At 42.5% G+C, this 17,024-nt stretch overlaps 1 protein-coding gene across 1 annotated transcript; it reads right to left on the bottom strand.

The window, feature by feature from the left end:
• Positions 1-934: 934 nt before the first annotated feature.
• LOC106562168 (polycystic kidney disease protein 1-like 2) lies at positions 935-16,771 on the bottom strand. Its single transcript, XM_045690366.1, is given in 32 exon segments — positions 935-1,365; positions 2,602-2,733; positions 2,817-2,918; positions 3,127-3,337; positions 3,455-3,615; positions 3,734-3,861; positions 3,959-4,092; positions 4,259-4,589; positions 4,704-4,889; positions 4,980-5,120; positions 5,228-5,324; positions 5,423-5,886; positions 5,990-6,212; positions 6,364-6,596; positions 6,687-6,886; positions 6,984-7,130; positions 7,217-7,395; positions 7,490-7,591; positions 7,687-7,917; positions 8,034-8,224; positions 8,335-8,560; positions 8,769-8,900; positions 9,080-9,200; positions 9,369-9,712; positions 9,835-9,972; positions 10,191-10,367; positions 10,487-10,635; positions 13,983-14,390; positions 14,485-14,625; positions 14,904-14,941; positions 15,605-15,827; positions 16,486-16,771. Coding segments are annotated over 32 exon segments (6,138 nt in total). The 3' UTR covers positions 935-1,203.
• Positions 16,772-17,024: the final 253 nt, after the last annotated feature.

Below are 17,024 nucleotides of genomic sequence, written 5' to 3'. Positions count from 1 at the left end.
TTCAGACGGGCATGTATATGTGCTTTCTTGAGCAGGGGGACCTTACGGGCGCTGCAGGATTTCAGTCCTTCACGGCGTAGTGTTACCAATTGTTTTCTTGGTGACTATGGTCCCAGCTGCCTTGAGATCAGTGACAAGATCCTCCCGTGTAGTTCTGGGCTGATTCCTCACCGTTCTCATGATCATTGCAACTCCACGAGGTGAGATCTTGCATGGAGCCCCAGGCCGAGGGAGATTGACAGTTCTTTTGTGTTTCTTCCATTTGCGAATAATCGCACCAACTGTTGTCACCTTCTCACCAAGCTGCTTGGCGATGGTCTTGTAGCCCATTCCAGCCTTGTAGCCCATTCCAGCCAGAGAGCTCTTTGGTCTTGGCTATGGTGGAGAGTTTGGAATCTGATTGATTGATTGCTTCTGTGGACAGGTGTCTTTTATACAGGTAACAAACTGAGATTAGGAGCACTCCCTTTAAGAGTGTGCTCCTAATCTCAGCTCGTTACCTGTATAAAAGACACCTGGGAGCCAGAAATCTTTCTGATTGAGAGGGGGTCAAATACTTATTTCCCTCATTAAAATGCAAATCAATTTATAACATTTTTGACATGAGTTTTTCTGGATATTTTTGTTGTTATTCTGTCTCTCACTGTTCAAATAAACCTACCATTAAAATTATAGACTGATCATTTCTTTGTCAGTGGGCAAACGTACAAAATCAGCAGGGGATCAAATACTTTTTTCCCTCACTGTACACATGCATTTGAACTTAGGTCTGCACCCAACTCTTACAAGTAAAAACAGATACTGCACTAAACCATTTCTGTAGTAGTGTTTTATCCTAGGAAAAGTGATCAGAATGAATTGCGCAGCCCACAACAGTCATCTCAGGCCTTTTATCTGATCTTAATGCAACCCATTATAATGATGAAAGAATACAGTTTGCTATGGTTCAACACCCTTTATATTGTTTATTTAGTTTGGAACTAAATATATTGAAAAAGCAGAATTGTTAGAGAGAGGAATTATTATTTCCTGTACATATTGTTAGAACATTGCTAGATTTGATTAAACAGCTACAAGCAACCATACAAGTGGTGCAAAAGTCTTGATATAACATGTTTTAATACTCCTATTGAGCAACATAAATGAAAGCAGTTCCAAAATCAATTCATACAGAGTGGCAGATCTTTACTGAGAACTAAGCATCTATGAGGATATAGTGGAGGGTTCTTTCTTAGTAATAGAGGCATTGTTGGCATTCACCTTGGGACTGTTACTTTCTTCTTTATCTTCTTTCTTATATTTGATCCCAAACAAGCTGCAGAGCTTCATCAGCATCAGATCCACTATCTCCTCCTCCTCTGAGGGCTGTAAAAAAAGATCAGTCAAATCTGATTGGTCTTACATTGATACACCTACAGTCACCAATGGTCACTGTTAAATGGTGGTGTTGATACACCTACAGTCGCCAATGGTCACTGTTAAATGGTGGTGTTGATACTGTATTATTTAAGTGATAATGCCCTCAAAACCGGTGTTTGGAGGATATATTGGCAAACCGTGCTAATATATCCTCCAAACACCAACTTCGAGGGCATTATCACTTTTATACAATGGGTTACCAACATATTCAAATAATGATTGACATATTTTAATTAAAAACGTTATTTGGATTAATTTATTCATACTATTTCATCCTACCCAAGTCAGCTAGTCGCTCAGTCTTTTTGTTTTGTATTTATGGACTCGACCCAGTCGTGTGTTCTAAATGTTCCATTGCCATACTGGCTGGCAACGTTCTTATCCCTTGCTTGCTAGCTAGCCAACTATGGGTAACTTACAGTCACATCAAAATGTGCAGCCAGAATAACAGCAAAGTAGCTGCATTTGCATTTGTTTAAACTGTTTTCTAGTGATATTTATTTGGATTCATCCATAACAATGAGCTAATGAGGCACGATTTCGCCTGGCATAGAAAATGTGTTCACTTGTCAGGACACTGTTGTTCAGAGGAGCTAGCCAACAACTCAGCTAATCACTTCAAACTGAAGCTGGAAAGACTGCAACCTAGCTGCACTTAGTTTTGTTTCAGCTATTTTCAACTGACATTTCTTTGTATTTATCCATAAAAATGACGGCAGCTAATTAATGATTTCTACTGGATGAGAAATGCTGCCTGCCTGCCTGCCTGCCTGCCTGCCTGCCTGCCTGCCTGCCTGCCTGCCTGCCTGCCTGCCTGCCTGCCTGCTACCAACTCCTCCATTACTATGGGACAGCTGTTTCAAATGATGGAGATACAGACAAAGGTTTATACAAATCTCTGCTGTTGAAAACTAAATGTTAGTCTAAAAGAAATGCGAGATAATGTTTAGATGCTTTTTATAGTGGAGATCAAGTTTGTAAATTGCTTGGCTGGACTGATGAGACAGTGGATTTCGCATTCAGGTGGAACAGAGTAAATAGGCATTTTAACGTCATAGATTTAGCCAGTGGTAACTTGTGGAATAGACACCAGCTGGAATGCGGTTTTAACCAATCAGCATTCAGGATTAGACCCATCCGTTGTATAAACATGGAATGTTATATGATTATGATGCACAGTACCTTGTGATGTATTTGCTCTTGAGTGAACGCCACCAGGATGACTGAGATGAACAGGTTCAGAACCACAAAGGTCATGAATATAACGCAGGAGCCAATGAGGAACGCACCAAGCACCGGGTTGTAATCAAGAACCTGGATTGAAAGGAGATACCAATCACAGACTTGCCATCACGACCATAGCTGTAATTTAGAGAGCTGTCCTTTCCTTTACTGACCTCGTCATAGTTGAAGATGCCCAGTTGCAAGCTGACCATGGTCATAGCAGAATCCAGGAGAGTCCTATATGAGTACAGCTTCCAGCCATACATCAGATTAGACTGCAGACAATGATCACATGCTAGATTTAGTGTCAAAGCACAATGAATCATAACTCAGCTGTGAAAAGTGAACGATTCAGTTAAATTGAAGAGACATTTATCACAAAAGCAAGCACATCGCAATTTATTAGAAATACAGATGCATTGCTCCAAGAGACTGACAAATGGGAAAGTTGGAGAATTAAAAGTTTTCCAGGAAGACCCTTACAATAATAGAATAGGCCAGGAACATAATGGTGATGACCACGAGGAAGCCTGATATGTCAGTCCAGGCCCGTTGCAGTGTGGCAGTGATCATGTTTAGTTTGGGGTTGAACCTCAGCAGATGCCACAGTTTGACTGTAGCCAGTAGCACCAGGAATGCGATCAGATACCCCAGCACTGCATCTGCTGTGGCTGTCTCATGGAAACTGGCAAACCTGGATAGAGAGTGGAGAAGTTGAACATCGCACAGGAGAAACTGACCAACAATAGGGATAGCAGACTAGCGAAAGAATAGCAGAAACCCATGATACCCCAACCCAGTGTGAACTCACTGGTCTTTATGGTTGTGGTAGTACTCCATGTCCCGGTTCCCTAACAGGGTCCTCTTAATGAAGACAGACAGTGCGCTCCAGCTCAGGAGGATGATGGCAAGCTCCAGCAGGTTCCACTTTGTCTTGAAGTAAGCCCACTTTTGCTGCTTCATCAGTTTTCCCTGTGAGGAGAAGAGAAGAGTTAGACTCAGGAGGAATTCCAGAACAATGGCACTAGACAATTGTGTCACAGATTTTATACGCTTTACACATAAGAAAGATATTTAAATTAAGGCTTACCTGAACATACATGTAGTAGAAGATAAAGAGGAAATAGATGACCTCAGAGGCCATGACAAAGATGTGGAGTCCACCGGTGGACTGGTATAGTCGGACACTCTGCAGCTCACTGCGAAACTGGAACGCTCCTGAGAGAATAAGACAGGTGCTGACAATCTGAGTTTTGGATGCCTTTAAATACTTACTTTATGCTGTATTCATGGAGTGATATAACAACTGTCTCACCTACAGCTGTGGTCTCCAGCATGAGTGTGACAATGCAGAAGAGGTTGACATTGGCATTGTACACTGTGAACTCGACAAAGACTGCTTGGGTGAACAAATCAAGCCAGGTGTTGTCAAACAGATATTGAAGGGTACTGCAGGGACAGAATACATGGAATAATTAAAATACACCCTTCGATACACAGGCGCGGACTACAGAATTTGGGGACCGGGGAACCAACCTCCATTATATACATTATATACATTTGCTATGGCATGATAATTGTGATCAATTTGAAGCATTTGTAATTGTGAGCTTACCTGCTAGCGTTCTGTGAGTCAGGGCCCAGGTCCACCACAAACCCCCCTCCCCTGTAAAGAACCACACTACCCCAGATGGGTTGGGCTCTGAGTCGGGCCTGGGTTTGGTACTGCCAGGGGCTGCGGAGGGTCCTTGAGGTGTTTTCACTCACAGAGCGGTTCCAGCCTGGCCCATAGGAGCCCGTGTCCTCCACCTCCCATGAGTATGGAGCATGGCAGTCAGGTACAGCCTGGCGCATGGAGCGGGCGATTCGGCAGGAATTCTTCTGCACCCTCACCTGGCGAAGACGGGCATTACCAACCAGTTTGGAGTTCCCATCTGTGATGAAACCTTTAACACACCATTTGCTTTTGTTGACACAGGATTCAATCTATACCTTTATTTAGGACATTTTGGAGCTTCATGTTTCTCCAAGAAATAAACATCCTCTTTAGAGAATCCTACCTGGGTACTCTCCGAAGAGGTTGCTGAGGAGAGAGGTATTTGCCCAGGTGAACACATTTCCGTGGCTCATGCTGTCTGAGATCCCTTGGCTGAAGCTCTGCCGAATGTGCTGAGTCAGGAAGTAAGCGTTAGGGTCCCGTTGACCATACGCCACCAGGAGCAACATCCACATGAACCCCATGTAGGCTGCAACAGAATCATAGGCCTTAAACATTTATGTTAACCAATAGGTGTAGTGAATGACAGTGCAGTGAATGAAAAAGCGGTTCCTCTTACTGAGAATCTCTTTGATGAGGGCGAAAACCTTATGCTCCTTGATCATGTTGTTCCTCATCCTCTCGATGTCTGTGGGTGGCGGGGGCTGGTAGAAGCTGCATGTGCTATCCCTCCTGACAGCCCAGACTACATCAGGGTCATCTGTGGACCAGATTGTGCCATCTTACACTGCTTAATGTTGTAAAAGTCTAGCTAATGTACAAGTAAACAGAATTTCCCCAAAACTGTAAATAAGGAAAACAAAGAACCTGGGTTTCTGAGTGCCCCCTCAATTTTTGGATCCCCATATTCGTCCTGATCAACTTTCTTCAGAACGAGAGCAAAGAAGGCTGCAAAAGCTAGCACCTGTGTTAGGAAATCCACAAAGTAATACCCAGATTACAGATACATGCTGCAGGGCATTTTAAATTGAAATTAGAAAGTTCTAATCTGATGTTTCTCACTTTCAGCGGCTGAATGATTAGGAGGCTCTGAAAGAAAGAAACGACCATGGAGATGAGCCAGTTTATAGAGCGGTCCTTCCCATAGGTCAACCCATACATCATGGTGAAGTATCCTGATACTCCGCTGGTGGCTGCCACCAGTATCCAGCCGATAAACACAAACCACCAGGGAAGCCCGTCTTGACAGCACTTTTTACTGCCACTGTCCCCATCACTGCTCTCAGCTTGGCCTGGGCTTTGAGCCAGCTCGTCCCCTCCCAGGCTGGAAGACTCTAGCAGTCCCTTCATGCCCTGGACCTGCTGCACTGCCCGGCAGTAGCTGTCTGGGTTGGGGAAGCGAGAAGGTCCCAGTAGGCTCAGCTCCTTCTCTACATGGCATAGCTGCCTGTACAGATACTGGCTGTTGGTGCTCCTTTTCTGGCTCCCATCCCCAGTCTTCTCAGGGCTCCCACACATGCTGGTCTCTGAAAGCAGAGGAGCATAGGAAATATATGGGTCAGGCAGAGTTTAACATTTTTAACCAATACTGATGATCATCATTGTAGGATCTGGAGGCTCGGGATGTACCTTGCAGATTGGTTACCCCTAGTGAGAGAATGAGCGATCCCTCTTTCTTGGAGGCATCAGTGTAGAACTCCCCACCGGCTCGGTTCTGCTGCTGGATGATGTCCTCCACCAGGGAGAGCAGAGTGTTGATATCAGTCTGTTGTCCAGGCTTCATCTCTAACTCCAGGCGTGGAATGGGGCTCTTCATAGCCTTGGAGAGTGACTGAGCAATCTTCTTTATGTCCTGAGAGAATACAGTACATTAACAGCCTTGCTAATATCAAACTTACAACTGTCTACTTACAAATCATGACTGACATACAGTATCTAAAATGAGTTTTTATGGTAGGGACTGTTGGCTTCAATTGGAATATTAATATATTGACATATTTTACCTTGATGACAGTGTCTGGCGTGAGTTCTCTGTCCCTCTGTGGGGAGGAGGGCTGTGAGCGAGACACTCTGCCAGTCTTCCCCTGCTTGGACACCTCTGCCTTGGGCTTTCCAGGCTTCGTCTCTCGGGGGCGGGTGTTTCTGAAGATACTCACAATGAGGAGATTAATTGGAAACATTATGATTGAACTCTGAACTCCAATCATCAGCTGCTGCCAGGTGAACTCGATATGACCTACAGGAGTAGAAAGAGAAAGAAGAACGAGTTATTGTTCTGAAAACCTACCATTTCCAAATGCCCCCATTACTGTGCAGGCGTCCATACCCAGGTCCATGGTCTGCTCAGAGGGGTCGGTAGGGATGCCCCAAAACATGATGCTGGTCAGCATGGTGCAGAGCAACAGAGAGAAACAGCAGGAGACTCGCTGGACACATGTGAAGGTGCTCGTTGGAGGCCGGCTGATCACAGAAAACCAGATGTGGCCATCACGGAAATCCTTTGCCGTCCTCATGAAGAACATATTACTGCAGAATATACGGTATAGGAAGCTTGTACCATAATGGACAATTATATTTTTATTAATATTTTACCATTCCAAGGTGCATTCAAGTTTCTTCTCACCTGAATTTCTTCAAATCCATCTCCGTGGCTACAGGGAAGACTTTATCCAGAGTGCACTCACTCATATCTATGGCCAGCCATGAGTTACACAGGAAGTGCCACTTCTGTCCTGTCTCTACATCTTGCACCGTAACTTTGTTTATGTACCTGCAAGAAAACTCTTATTGTCAACTAGACCTACATCTTCACTTCAACTTTGGTCATGGATTTTTCCCCTCCTCCCACTCTCCTACCAGGCAGGGTGCCTCCCTGAGTTGTCGTGCCACAGCCTGATGCTCTGCAGCTCCCCCAGAGAGAAGGGCGTGGTCAACAGGAACATATCCACTGCACCCCTCTCAAACACAGGCTTGTCAGGGTCAGTGAGGTGGTGTGGCTCACTCTCTCCCTCCATGCCCAGCAGAGTCACAGTAACCTGCAGCAGCAACACGGGGTCAGGGTGACTGAGTGGGGTTTTATCAGAGAACAGAATATTATGTCCTGCAGCAGTGGAAACTGTTGGTACTGACCTGAGAGGAGGTGGAAGCACCACGCCGATGCCCAGTGCTGATATTCAGCATGTAACGGTATTCAGCCAAGGGGTCATTATCGTCCAACAATGTCACCTTCACCTACAAGAAGTAACACTTGAAGGTAAAACTCTGCATCAACAGCAAGTTCAACAGCAAAGATGATAAAATGGTAGCAGTGGTTTTTCAAGGCAGACCTTGGCTATGTCCTGGATGTCCTTCCTGCGTGCCCATATGACCACCAATACGTAAGCAACAAAGATGGAACCAATAAAGCACACCACCACAGGATTTTGGGCGAAGGTGCCAAAGAGCTCAGCCGTACGTGACACATCTACGAGGTTGGGCATGACGAAGAAAGAGTTCCCGAAGAAGGTCAAGTGCGTACATAAGCACTGGGTGGCCAATAGCGTGGTTAAAGGACCAACCTAAGGAGATCACAGTTGGTTTATGTATTTCATTATGGCCTGGTCAAGGATTGCAGGGATGCTGCAATGTGCCTTTGTTTTATCATAAGGTGTTGTGTTGTACTTGTTTCACTCACCCTGCAGCCATCTTCACTCCAGGTGGATAAGGTTTCGTTCCAATATTTGCACTGAGCAGCAATGGAGGTGACAGTCACAGTGGCATTGACGGATTTAACCCCTGCTTTCACAATGGGCCTCACAACAAGGTAGTGCAGCCCAACTTTCCCTATCAAATCATTGGGACCCAGGACCCAGGTGTATTTCTCCTCTGTACCCAAAACACACACACAGGTTCTAAACATGAAATGTTATCCGTTCATCATGCTTCACAATTGTTATGTCTACGTGATTCATATGTAAGTTCAGGAGGTACATCACCTTGCGTGTTGCTCTGGTGAGGCATCTGAGTCTTGGCTATGTATTGCTTATCGTTTGGGTAGTCTTTATACCCCAGGAACAGTTGAAAGGTTATGTCCTTCAATGGCTTTATCTTCAGCACCAGTGTTACATCAGGTGAAGGGACGTCGACCATCAGTGTGCTATAGTTTCCCAAGTAGAGTATTGTGCTGTTTGCTTGCCCTCCTTCAGGCCTTGGCAAGAAGATCTGAGCATCAAAGAAGAGATTATGTTTTTCAAAGAAGAGATTATGGGTATATCATTTATTATATACAACAGGATGTCATTCGCCACTGATATCTGATCCAGGATCTGCAATCTTATATCTTTAATTTAATAGGGTATTATTAAGGCAACAGTAGAGTTGTTACACTCTCAAATGACATAGAATATGAAGGGGTTTGCAGCACTCTGACCTCAATCTCCTCAGATAGGTTCTCTATGGGGATGACAGAACCATTTCCTCTGGTCAGGGAGACAGACCCCACAGTGCCGGTAATATTGTTCTCCTCGCTCCATGAAAATGGGTTCTTCTTCAAACTCAGCATCTGTAACAAGTGGGAAATAGTGAATCAAGAGAGAGGGTTTAAAAACCATACCTAATTATTCATCAACAAAACTAACAGGTACAAAAAGACATATCTCTCTTCACAATGAAAATACCTTTCATGCATACCGACTCATGATAATACATACATACATTATATAGTCCCACATGCACACTTACTCTCACATCCACTGGTTCATCTGGAGAAAGGACATCAGCACCCAGGTGAGGGAAGGAAAAGCTTGCAGAGGAGCTTATTGGGTTGCTTATAGACTGCATCTGAATAGTTTCTGTTGACACTCTGAGAGGGCATGATATGCTGTCACTCAATATTGATGCTACATAACAGTTGCAATGTCTTGCAGACATTGTATTGTAACAGCAATTAAAATATGTCTGATGTGTCACAATCGTTGCCTTTTAAAACTACAGTTCCTTTTCTTATGTCCTCTGCCCACATTCTTCTTACCTGTTCACAAACACAGTGATATGAGGGCTGTTGACAATCACAGAAGCTTCATCAACCTTCTTCCCATTCAACAGTGCACTCTGCACACTGTCCATGCCCTTGAGAAGTAAATCAGAGACTTCTCTCTGTGAAAGACAAACTGTTCAGTAAGGCTGCTTCATTACTGTCATTAGACTAGGTGAAGGTAAATATGTGCTCACGTTTGAAGAAACATCCAGGATATTGCTGGCTGCCTCTACAATTGGTATAGCTGCCTGCACCAACTCCTCTTCTCCAACATGCTCACTGACGTTCATGGAGAGGAGGGAAGAGCTGAGGTTTGCCACCAGGAAGCTAGCTTCAAGCTGGAAAAATAGACCATCTGAAATTAAGTCTTTATTCTGGGCACATTTTGACCAATAGGCCTATGTATTTGTGTGGATTACTCCATGCTACCCTGCTTCCATGGGGGGCTATCCAAGTGTACCTGAGCATTGGGACTAAGCTCATCACCCCTCTTGGTGAGTCCTGCCACAGCTCTGGCCGTCAGCTGCACTTTCTGAAGAGTGCTGCTGGAGCTGTTCTCCAGTGCTTCACTTATATTCATCAGCATCTGTTCTCGCAGCTTAAGGAGACATACCAACATTGAAGAATGATGTTTAAAGCTCTTAACCTGGACCTTTTACATGTACGCCAATTGCCTAATCTCCATCTGGATTAATCAATCTGGATACCTCACTATCATCTGTCTTGTAAACTCAACGTAAACAGATCACTATCTTTGTCTTAAAGTTCATATTCATTTAGTACCTCCCCACACACACACACACACACTCCTTATACCTTCATCCTGTTATTCTTTTCCTCACTGGAGCCTTTATTCAGTATGTCCGACACAGACTTGAACATCTGTCCAAGGGTCTCTCCAGAGAGCATCCCCTGCTGCCCCAGATTAGCCACTATGTCCGCCACTGCAGATTGGAGCTCCTGCACTGGAGTACCGGACTTGGCTGGCCGCACCTTGGGGGATAACAACTAAATGAGTGCTCCAATTACTAAATGGATGTGAACTATGGAGACGAAAGGCAAGACATTAAATGATATAATTGATTATTTATTTTTGTTTGGTAATAACAAACCTCAGTGGTGATTGTGGTACTTCCACGGGTCTTTGTGTTCAATTCTGTAACAGTCACCTCTAGCGACAGCATGTAGTTGCTGGTTATCTCCCCAACAGGTAGGAAGAGTAACGTTACTTTATTTACAGAACTGCAGCGCAGATGGTTACCTGAAAGATAAAGAAGAAAAACTATCTGATTACATTGATCATTTCTTTAACTAAATCAATATGGCATGTTGATCTTAATCTGGCTCTGGTGCTAAACTTATTTTATGGGAGAAGGTCTCCTGAAATATACAACACTGGCAAAGAGGGATACTCACCTTGGTCAGTTTTAAAACAATATTTGCAGCCGTTTGTGCAGGATGTAGGTGTTGTACAGGTGATATTGAAAGGATCCAGAACGGTGCCATTCGGAGGGAAAATACTACATGAAGGGGGACTTAAGGTGATAGCCGGAGCAGCGGTTACAGGTGGCGTTGTATCAGCAGGTGCAGGAGTCGTAACACCTGGTATCTGAAGGGTGTACCTGGCATATTCAAAAGTTTCCTTATCTAAAGAACGGTGATATAAAGGGATATTGATATCTTATTTCCACTTGTGAATATGTTACATTAGTTCCATACTTTCTGAGGATGAATCAATCCAAACTAAGCTCCTATAAATATCTCAAACAAAAATGGGGATGACTAATTGATCAGTCGGAAAATGTCTAAATATGACAATTTTTTTGCACTTTTTTTCTGTCAATACGCTAAAGAACAGTTTGATGCAAGTTCAACATATCTGAAGGACATCCTGTTATCAACTGTGTTAACCAAACATTTAGCCTGTACTTATAGTAAGTTATTTTGGAATTGAATACAAGGAATAGATACAGTACTCACCATAAACTATCACATGGAGATTCTGAAACCTATCTGAAGCTTCTTTCAGGTAGTTTTTGCTCACTTTGTACTCTTTCTCACCATCTTGATCTTTTCTTTCCTTAAGTGGCTTTTTCCCTGCGTTGTTGTAACAGTTTTGCAGGGCACCCTAGAAGACCACAGAATTCAAAATGTTGTCCTCATGTACGCTGAACTCTGGCTATTGTATAGTCAATCACATGCAGTCCACAAGTAATGTGTTTATGAATCTTTTTTTTAAATGTATCTAGAATATGTAAACTCCAAATTAGACAGCATGGGTTAGTCAATAAATTGATTAATGCACTCCAACGAAACTCATTCACACATGAAAACAAGCATTTCGCTACACCCACAATAACATCTTCTAAACATGTGTATGTGACAAATAAAATTTGATTTGAAACCAATGAAACATATGATTGCATTCAGCATGCAACAATAAAAGAATCTCAAACTTACTGTTGAAGGGTTTGGGTCCTCAACATGCCAAATTACCTTTGGGCAACTGGAGTTACAGTCCAATTTGAATTTGACGTCTTTTTTTACATCCACTATATTACAATTATCCTGGCAACTGAAAGAATATAGGTATGTTTTTAGCATAAAATAGATCTTAAAAACATTGAATTCACATTTTGTAACACAGTAACTTGATTATTGCTTCGTAAATACATAGCAATGGAGTTCAGCAGTTATTGATATCATACAAATGGAAATAAGAACAGTGTTGTACCAGAAACAGTTTACCTTTGTAATAACAAAGCAATACATACATTATTATGTAATTATTGGGCATTTAATGCAACAATATTATTAGTGTAATTACAGCATGCTCCATAGGCATGAGAGCAATTCATGTAAAATATGACCAATTTACTTCTGAATTTGAATTAAATCAGTCAATTAACATGCTAATGTCATAACCCTGTTGTACACTTAAGGATTACAAATCTGTCAATAGTTTTAGCTAAATAATTTCTAACCCAAATCTTTCCAGATATTTAGTAACATTCTGTATGGGCACTTAGGCCAGTTCAAAAGCCTTATGATGTCCAACATACATGTAACTGCCAAAATAAAGGAAACACTTGAGTAAATGAGGGATACAAAGTATATTGAAAGCCGGTCCTTCCACACAGGTGTTGTTCCTGAGTTAATTATGCAATTATTATTATTCCCTCATACTTAGGGTCATGCATAAAAATGTCCAGTTATTATGATTATTTTGGCTACCATGGCTGGATGAAGAGATGTCAGTGAGGGCTCTCAAAGGAGCATAGGGGGATTAAGGTGTGTGTGTGTGTGTTTGTCTCAGTCACCAGATCGCAACACAATGCATTGAAACCGTTCTGGTGGCCCAACACCCTATTAAGACACTTTATGTTGGTGTTTCCTTTATTTTGGCAGTTACCTGTACTTCTCTGAGGATGATTATGACGATGATACTAGAATTATTAATAGGCTTATAGGATATTTAAACAGCAATTTTTATAATATTGTCATTGCCTGTCTTTATAATGATACTGATAGGAGTTATCATGTCATGAAATAAAATAGCATGACTTTGTTTAATTCTATTAACTTCACTATTTTAAGCCTATCCCCATATTACCGAATTCTAAAGTTGGCTAATTTTGTTGGAGTAACCGTGATGCATCGGGATGTTGAAATCCAGTCAACCCATTTTTCATTGCCACTCCATTTCTTCACAGAAAAAGTGTATTCAAAAAACTCAAATGGGTTTGGAAGACAGTCTTTTTCAATCAAACGAGTCTTGTCTGTTGTTTTATCGTTGCATTTCCCTTTATCCTTACAGTCTTCTTCTATTGGAATTAGAAAGGGAAAATGGTTAGAAAACACCACCATAAGGCCATGCTGTAAAAAGATGACAGACAACACTGAGTAAACAAAGAAAAAAACAATTGAGATTGTTTTATAACTTCCATTTTCCGTAACAAAGTTCACAGTCATTGTATTTCATTTTATTCTGTAATAGGGTGAGGTGAGAGGGTTCTCTTCAACAGCCCTGTGGCTTAAAGCCTTTAACTGGTACTTACTGCATTCCCATTCAAATTTGCTCTGCTTTCCATTAGATAGTCCTCCTAAGCCAGTTACCTCAAGTTTGACGCTTTCAGTGTCTTGACTGGCAGTTTCTGGAATGGCAGTGATTCTCAAGTTATTAGCTCGGCGAACTCTCATATGCTTTTCTGTCTGGGGATGAAAACAAATATGTGAAGAAAAACTGCAGGAAAATAATTACCTTCCCATTAGTGAAAAAGGTGCTACCTGTTAAAGGTTAAAGAGGAATATATAAAAAAAATTGAATTCTTAGCTATTTCACATACTGTGTTTGCATAGCCATTCTGCCTGAGGTCAGAACTGTTGTGACAAACAACTGTTGTGTTCCCCACATCCACATCCATGTGTGAGAAGACATTCCAGGCCCTGACTTTCACTTGCAAAAATCCTGTAACAAAACAGTTGATATGAATAATATAAACAAGAGTATAATAAAGAATTTAAAAAAAAAAGGTATCTTCATCAATCACTGTTTTAATCTCTGAGTAAGGTTTGTTGGATGACAGTTTGAGTAAATAGGTTAGGCACCTTGGATAGTGGTTGAGATATTGTAAACCTGCATGCTGGTGTTTTCCATATCTCTGGTCTCGGAGATGCTGTCGTTGGCTCCAGACACCTGGAAGAGAAGCTGCACCGGGGCTCCCCGGTCCAGGGAGACACTAACATAGAGGTCTGAGTCTGGACACTCCCCCTCCTCAGCCATCACTGATCCCAGCAGGCCCTCCACAGGCTCCAGCAGACACACCTGCAGCTCAGTGGACACGCCCAAGACCGAGACCCCGTTAGAGGCATGCAGGGTCAGCTGGTGGCAGCCAGAGCCCAGCTGTTTCTCCACCTCTGGTCCCACTGTGATGTTGTGGGGGATGATTCCTCTGACTGCTGATGAATTGGCCACCAACATCTCACAACGGTGGAGTTTGTAGGTCACATTCGTACCTATAGATAGCAAAGTTGTCTCATTCTACCAAGATTTGTACTCGGAAATGTAAGACCAGATGCTTTTATTTCTGCTCATGTTGGTTTTACTTACCAGATTCTACTTCTACCTGGATTTGAAGGGGGCTTCCGTACAGGACCTTGCAGTTTGCACCATCTGTTGATTGGTTCATGCTATAACACTTGATGACACCAAACTCCCCGATGGGCTTCTGAAGGATGATGTTTTTCTGGACTGTGGATCAGAGACAGCTGGGTGATGAATATGACTGTGTGCTAGGTGCTAGTCTCCGCTCAAGCTTGCCAATGTGTTCAAATACAAGATCTGAAATGTACCAAACCAGAACAAAGTTAATGGCCTACTTGGGTATTTATGTTTAGTTTAATTTTAAATGCATCACATTGCATTCTGCATTTGAATTGAATATATTCTCATGTGTGTTGCTGTATTATTAGAATGTGTCTGAGGGACAACTAAAGTTCATTGGCTGATGATGCTGTGCCATTTTTCACATTGTGGTCGACTAAAGATTGGTTGTTGTGTAATCCAACTGATAAGAGGGAGAGAGATTAGAATCAAGCAGAGAAGCATGTAGTACAGGTACTGTCTGAAGGCCACACAGCAGCCACTGCTTCCTATATACTGAGGGAGAGGAAAATCACTTTACATAGTACATACTGTAACAGAGCGTATAAGCTGTGTAGATAATAAGGGGCATATACTGTAGGACTGTTTTTGTCACTACAGAGAGTGCTACTAATAATGTAAATTATATGAAATTATCATTATCGTTTTCATCATTAGGCTGTCTTCCTTTTTAGAATTGAGTTGTATAAAAGCCATTACATTTATGGGAGGGGTATCAGTACACATGGTTTAGATAGAGGATCATTATTACAATGCCTACTCTAAATGTCTGCCATTCATGCATGAAACACTAGCTTAGGAGCACAAACAGTGCAATACTTTAAATGCAAAGGTCAATATTTCCTACCTTGTATTTCCATTTATTTGTATTGTTTTTACAACCAAAGCATGTCATTTCAATTGAAAGGGTATATTCAGTGGCTTTGCTTTTATTCAGCTACTGTGGTTTCCTGTGTGATAAAGACATCTTTTATGTTGATTATACAATAGCTCCTTCCTCAAGTGGAACTTTGTTTTCATGTATTTCCCTCCTTTGCTGCAGCTGTGTTTGTTTTACAATATTAACAGTTCTATCCAGCTGCACTCCTTGCTCTCTGCCTCACAAACACACACACGCATCAAATACAAACCAAATTGGCAGATGAAGAGCAGCTCCTGGCTACAGTTGCTTGTTGCCTCCCACTGAAACCCTGAGCCCCTCAGCATGTGACCACAGCCAGCCCCTGGATCAGGGTCGTTCATCCAGTTAGAATAGCTGACATCAGAGCCATCAAGCCAGGAGAGAGGACCTGAGGATGTACAGCGCAAACACCAATGAAAGTATTATATTATATAATATATACACTGAGGGTACAAAACATTAGGAACACCTGCTCTTCAAAGTAGAGGAAATAAAGTATTATTTTCCCACAATATTAGATGTCCCATCTGTTCGAACTGACATGCTTACTGTGTACTATCTAGTTCATTTGATAAATACTATGATAGCTTGTGTTCTCATGAGGGATGTCAGAGGCATTATTAAATACGTAAAGAAGCAGGAAGGAAAGGAAACAACGCTATTAGGTGATAAAGTTTGGTCCTTTGTGTGGGGAATTAAAAAGACTGCTTTAAATCAAAGGACTGGACAGCATAACCTATTGAATGACAAGTGTACCTCATTAGCTGCTAAAAGGATATATCTAAATGTGGCATGGTCTCCTAGCAATAGTGCCAGATTAAATCTCCAACCAAGACGCCAGCTGACGTGAGAGTCAACAAGCCCAGCATCTTAGTCTTAGGTTGGGAGATAGCAGTGGAAATGTAACGGTTTTCTGTACAATTTTTGCTCAACTGAATACAATGCACTCTACTCCCACCCTTTGAGATCCTTTGCATGATCAAAGGATCTAATGCATTAGTGTCATCAAATAATGCCCACTTTAGTTGCCTGGGCTGCTCTCTTACCTTCAGCAACAGCAGAGTCCAGTGTTAGGTTCGGGGAGGCTGGTGCTAAACCCAGCCACCAGTCCTGCTCTGGCTGCAGGTGCTTCTGTAGGAACTGCTGTGTATCAATATTTAGAATGAAGGCCAGGTGTCCACCACCCCGCTCACACCAGCCCTGTGCACTGAGGAAGGAACGCGGTAGAGCCACAAACTCATAACAGGAGCCGTCAAAACCCTCTTGGTACTCTGGGCAGGATAGAGGTGCTATCTCATCCTCAGCACAAGACAGGCTTAAGAGGAGAGTCATCAGGAGCAATACAGAGAGATTAGTGCTGTCCATCTTCACCCCTTCACATGTGCACTGTTACAGGCAGCCTGGTGACATGCTGTCTTTAAAGGGGCCTAACATTACAGAATGACCTGTTATGGCTGACTGCACTTCCTTTGTGAAGTTCTAATGGACATAATCCTTGTGTACAAATCAACAGACCACAGGGATATAGTGAATGGTCTGCAATAAGGTCCTTAGGGAAGGACCCTGTGTCAACAGTAATAATGGG

The sequence above is a fragment of the Salmo salar genome, chromosome ssa11 (genome assembly GCF_905237065.1).
Source record: "Salmo salar chromosome ssa11, Ssal_v3.1, whole genome shotgun sequence".
Taxonomy (NCBI): domain Eukaryota; kingdom Metazoa; phylum Chordata; class Actinopteri; order Salmoniformes; family Salmonidae; genus Salmo; species Salmo salar.
This window is presented reverse-complemented; position numbering and strand designations above follow the sequence as displayed.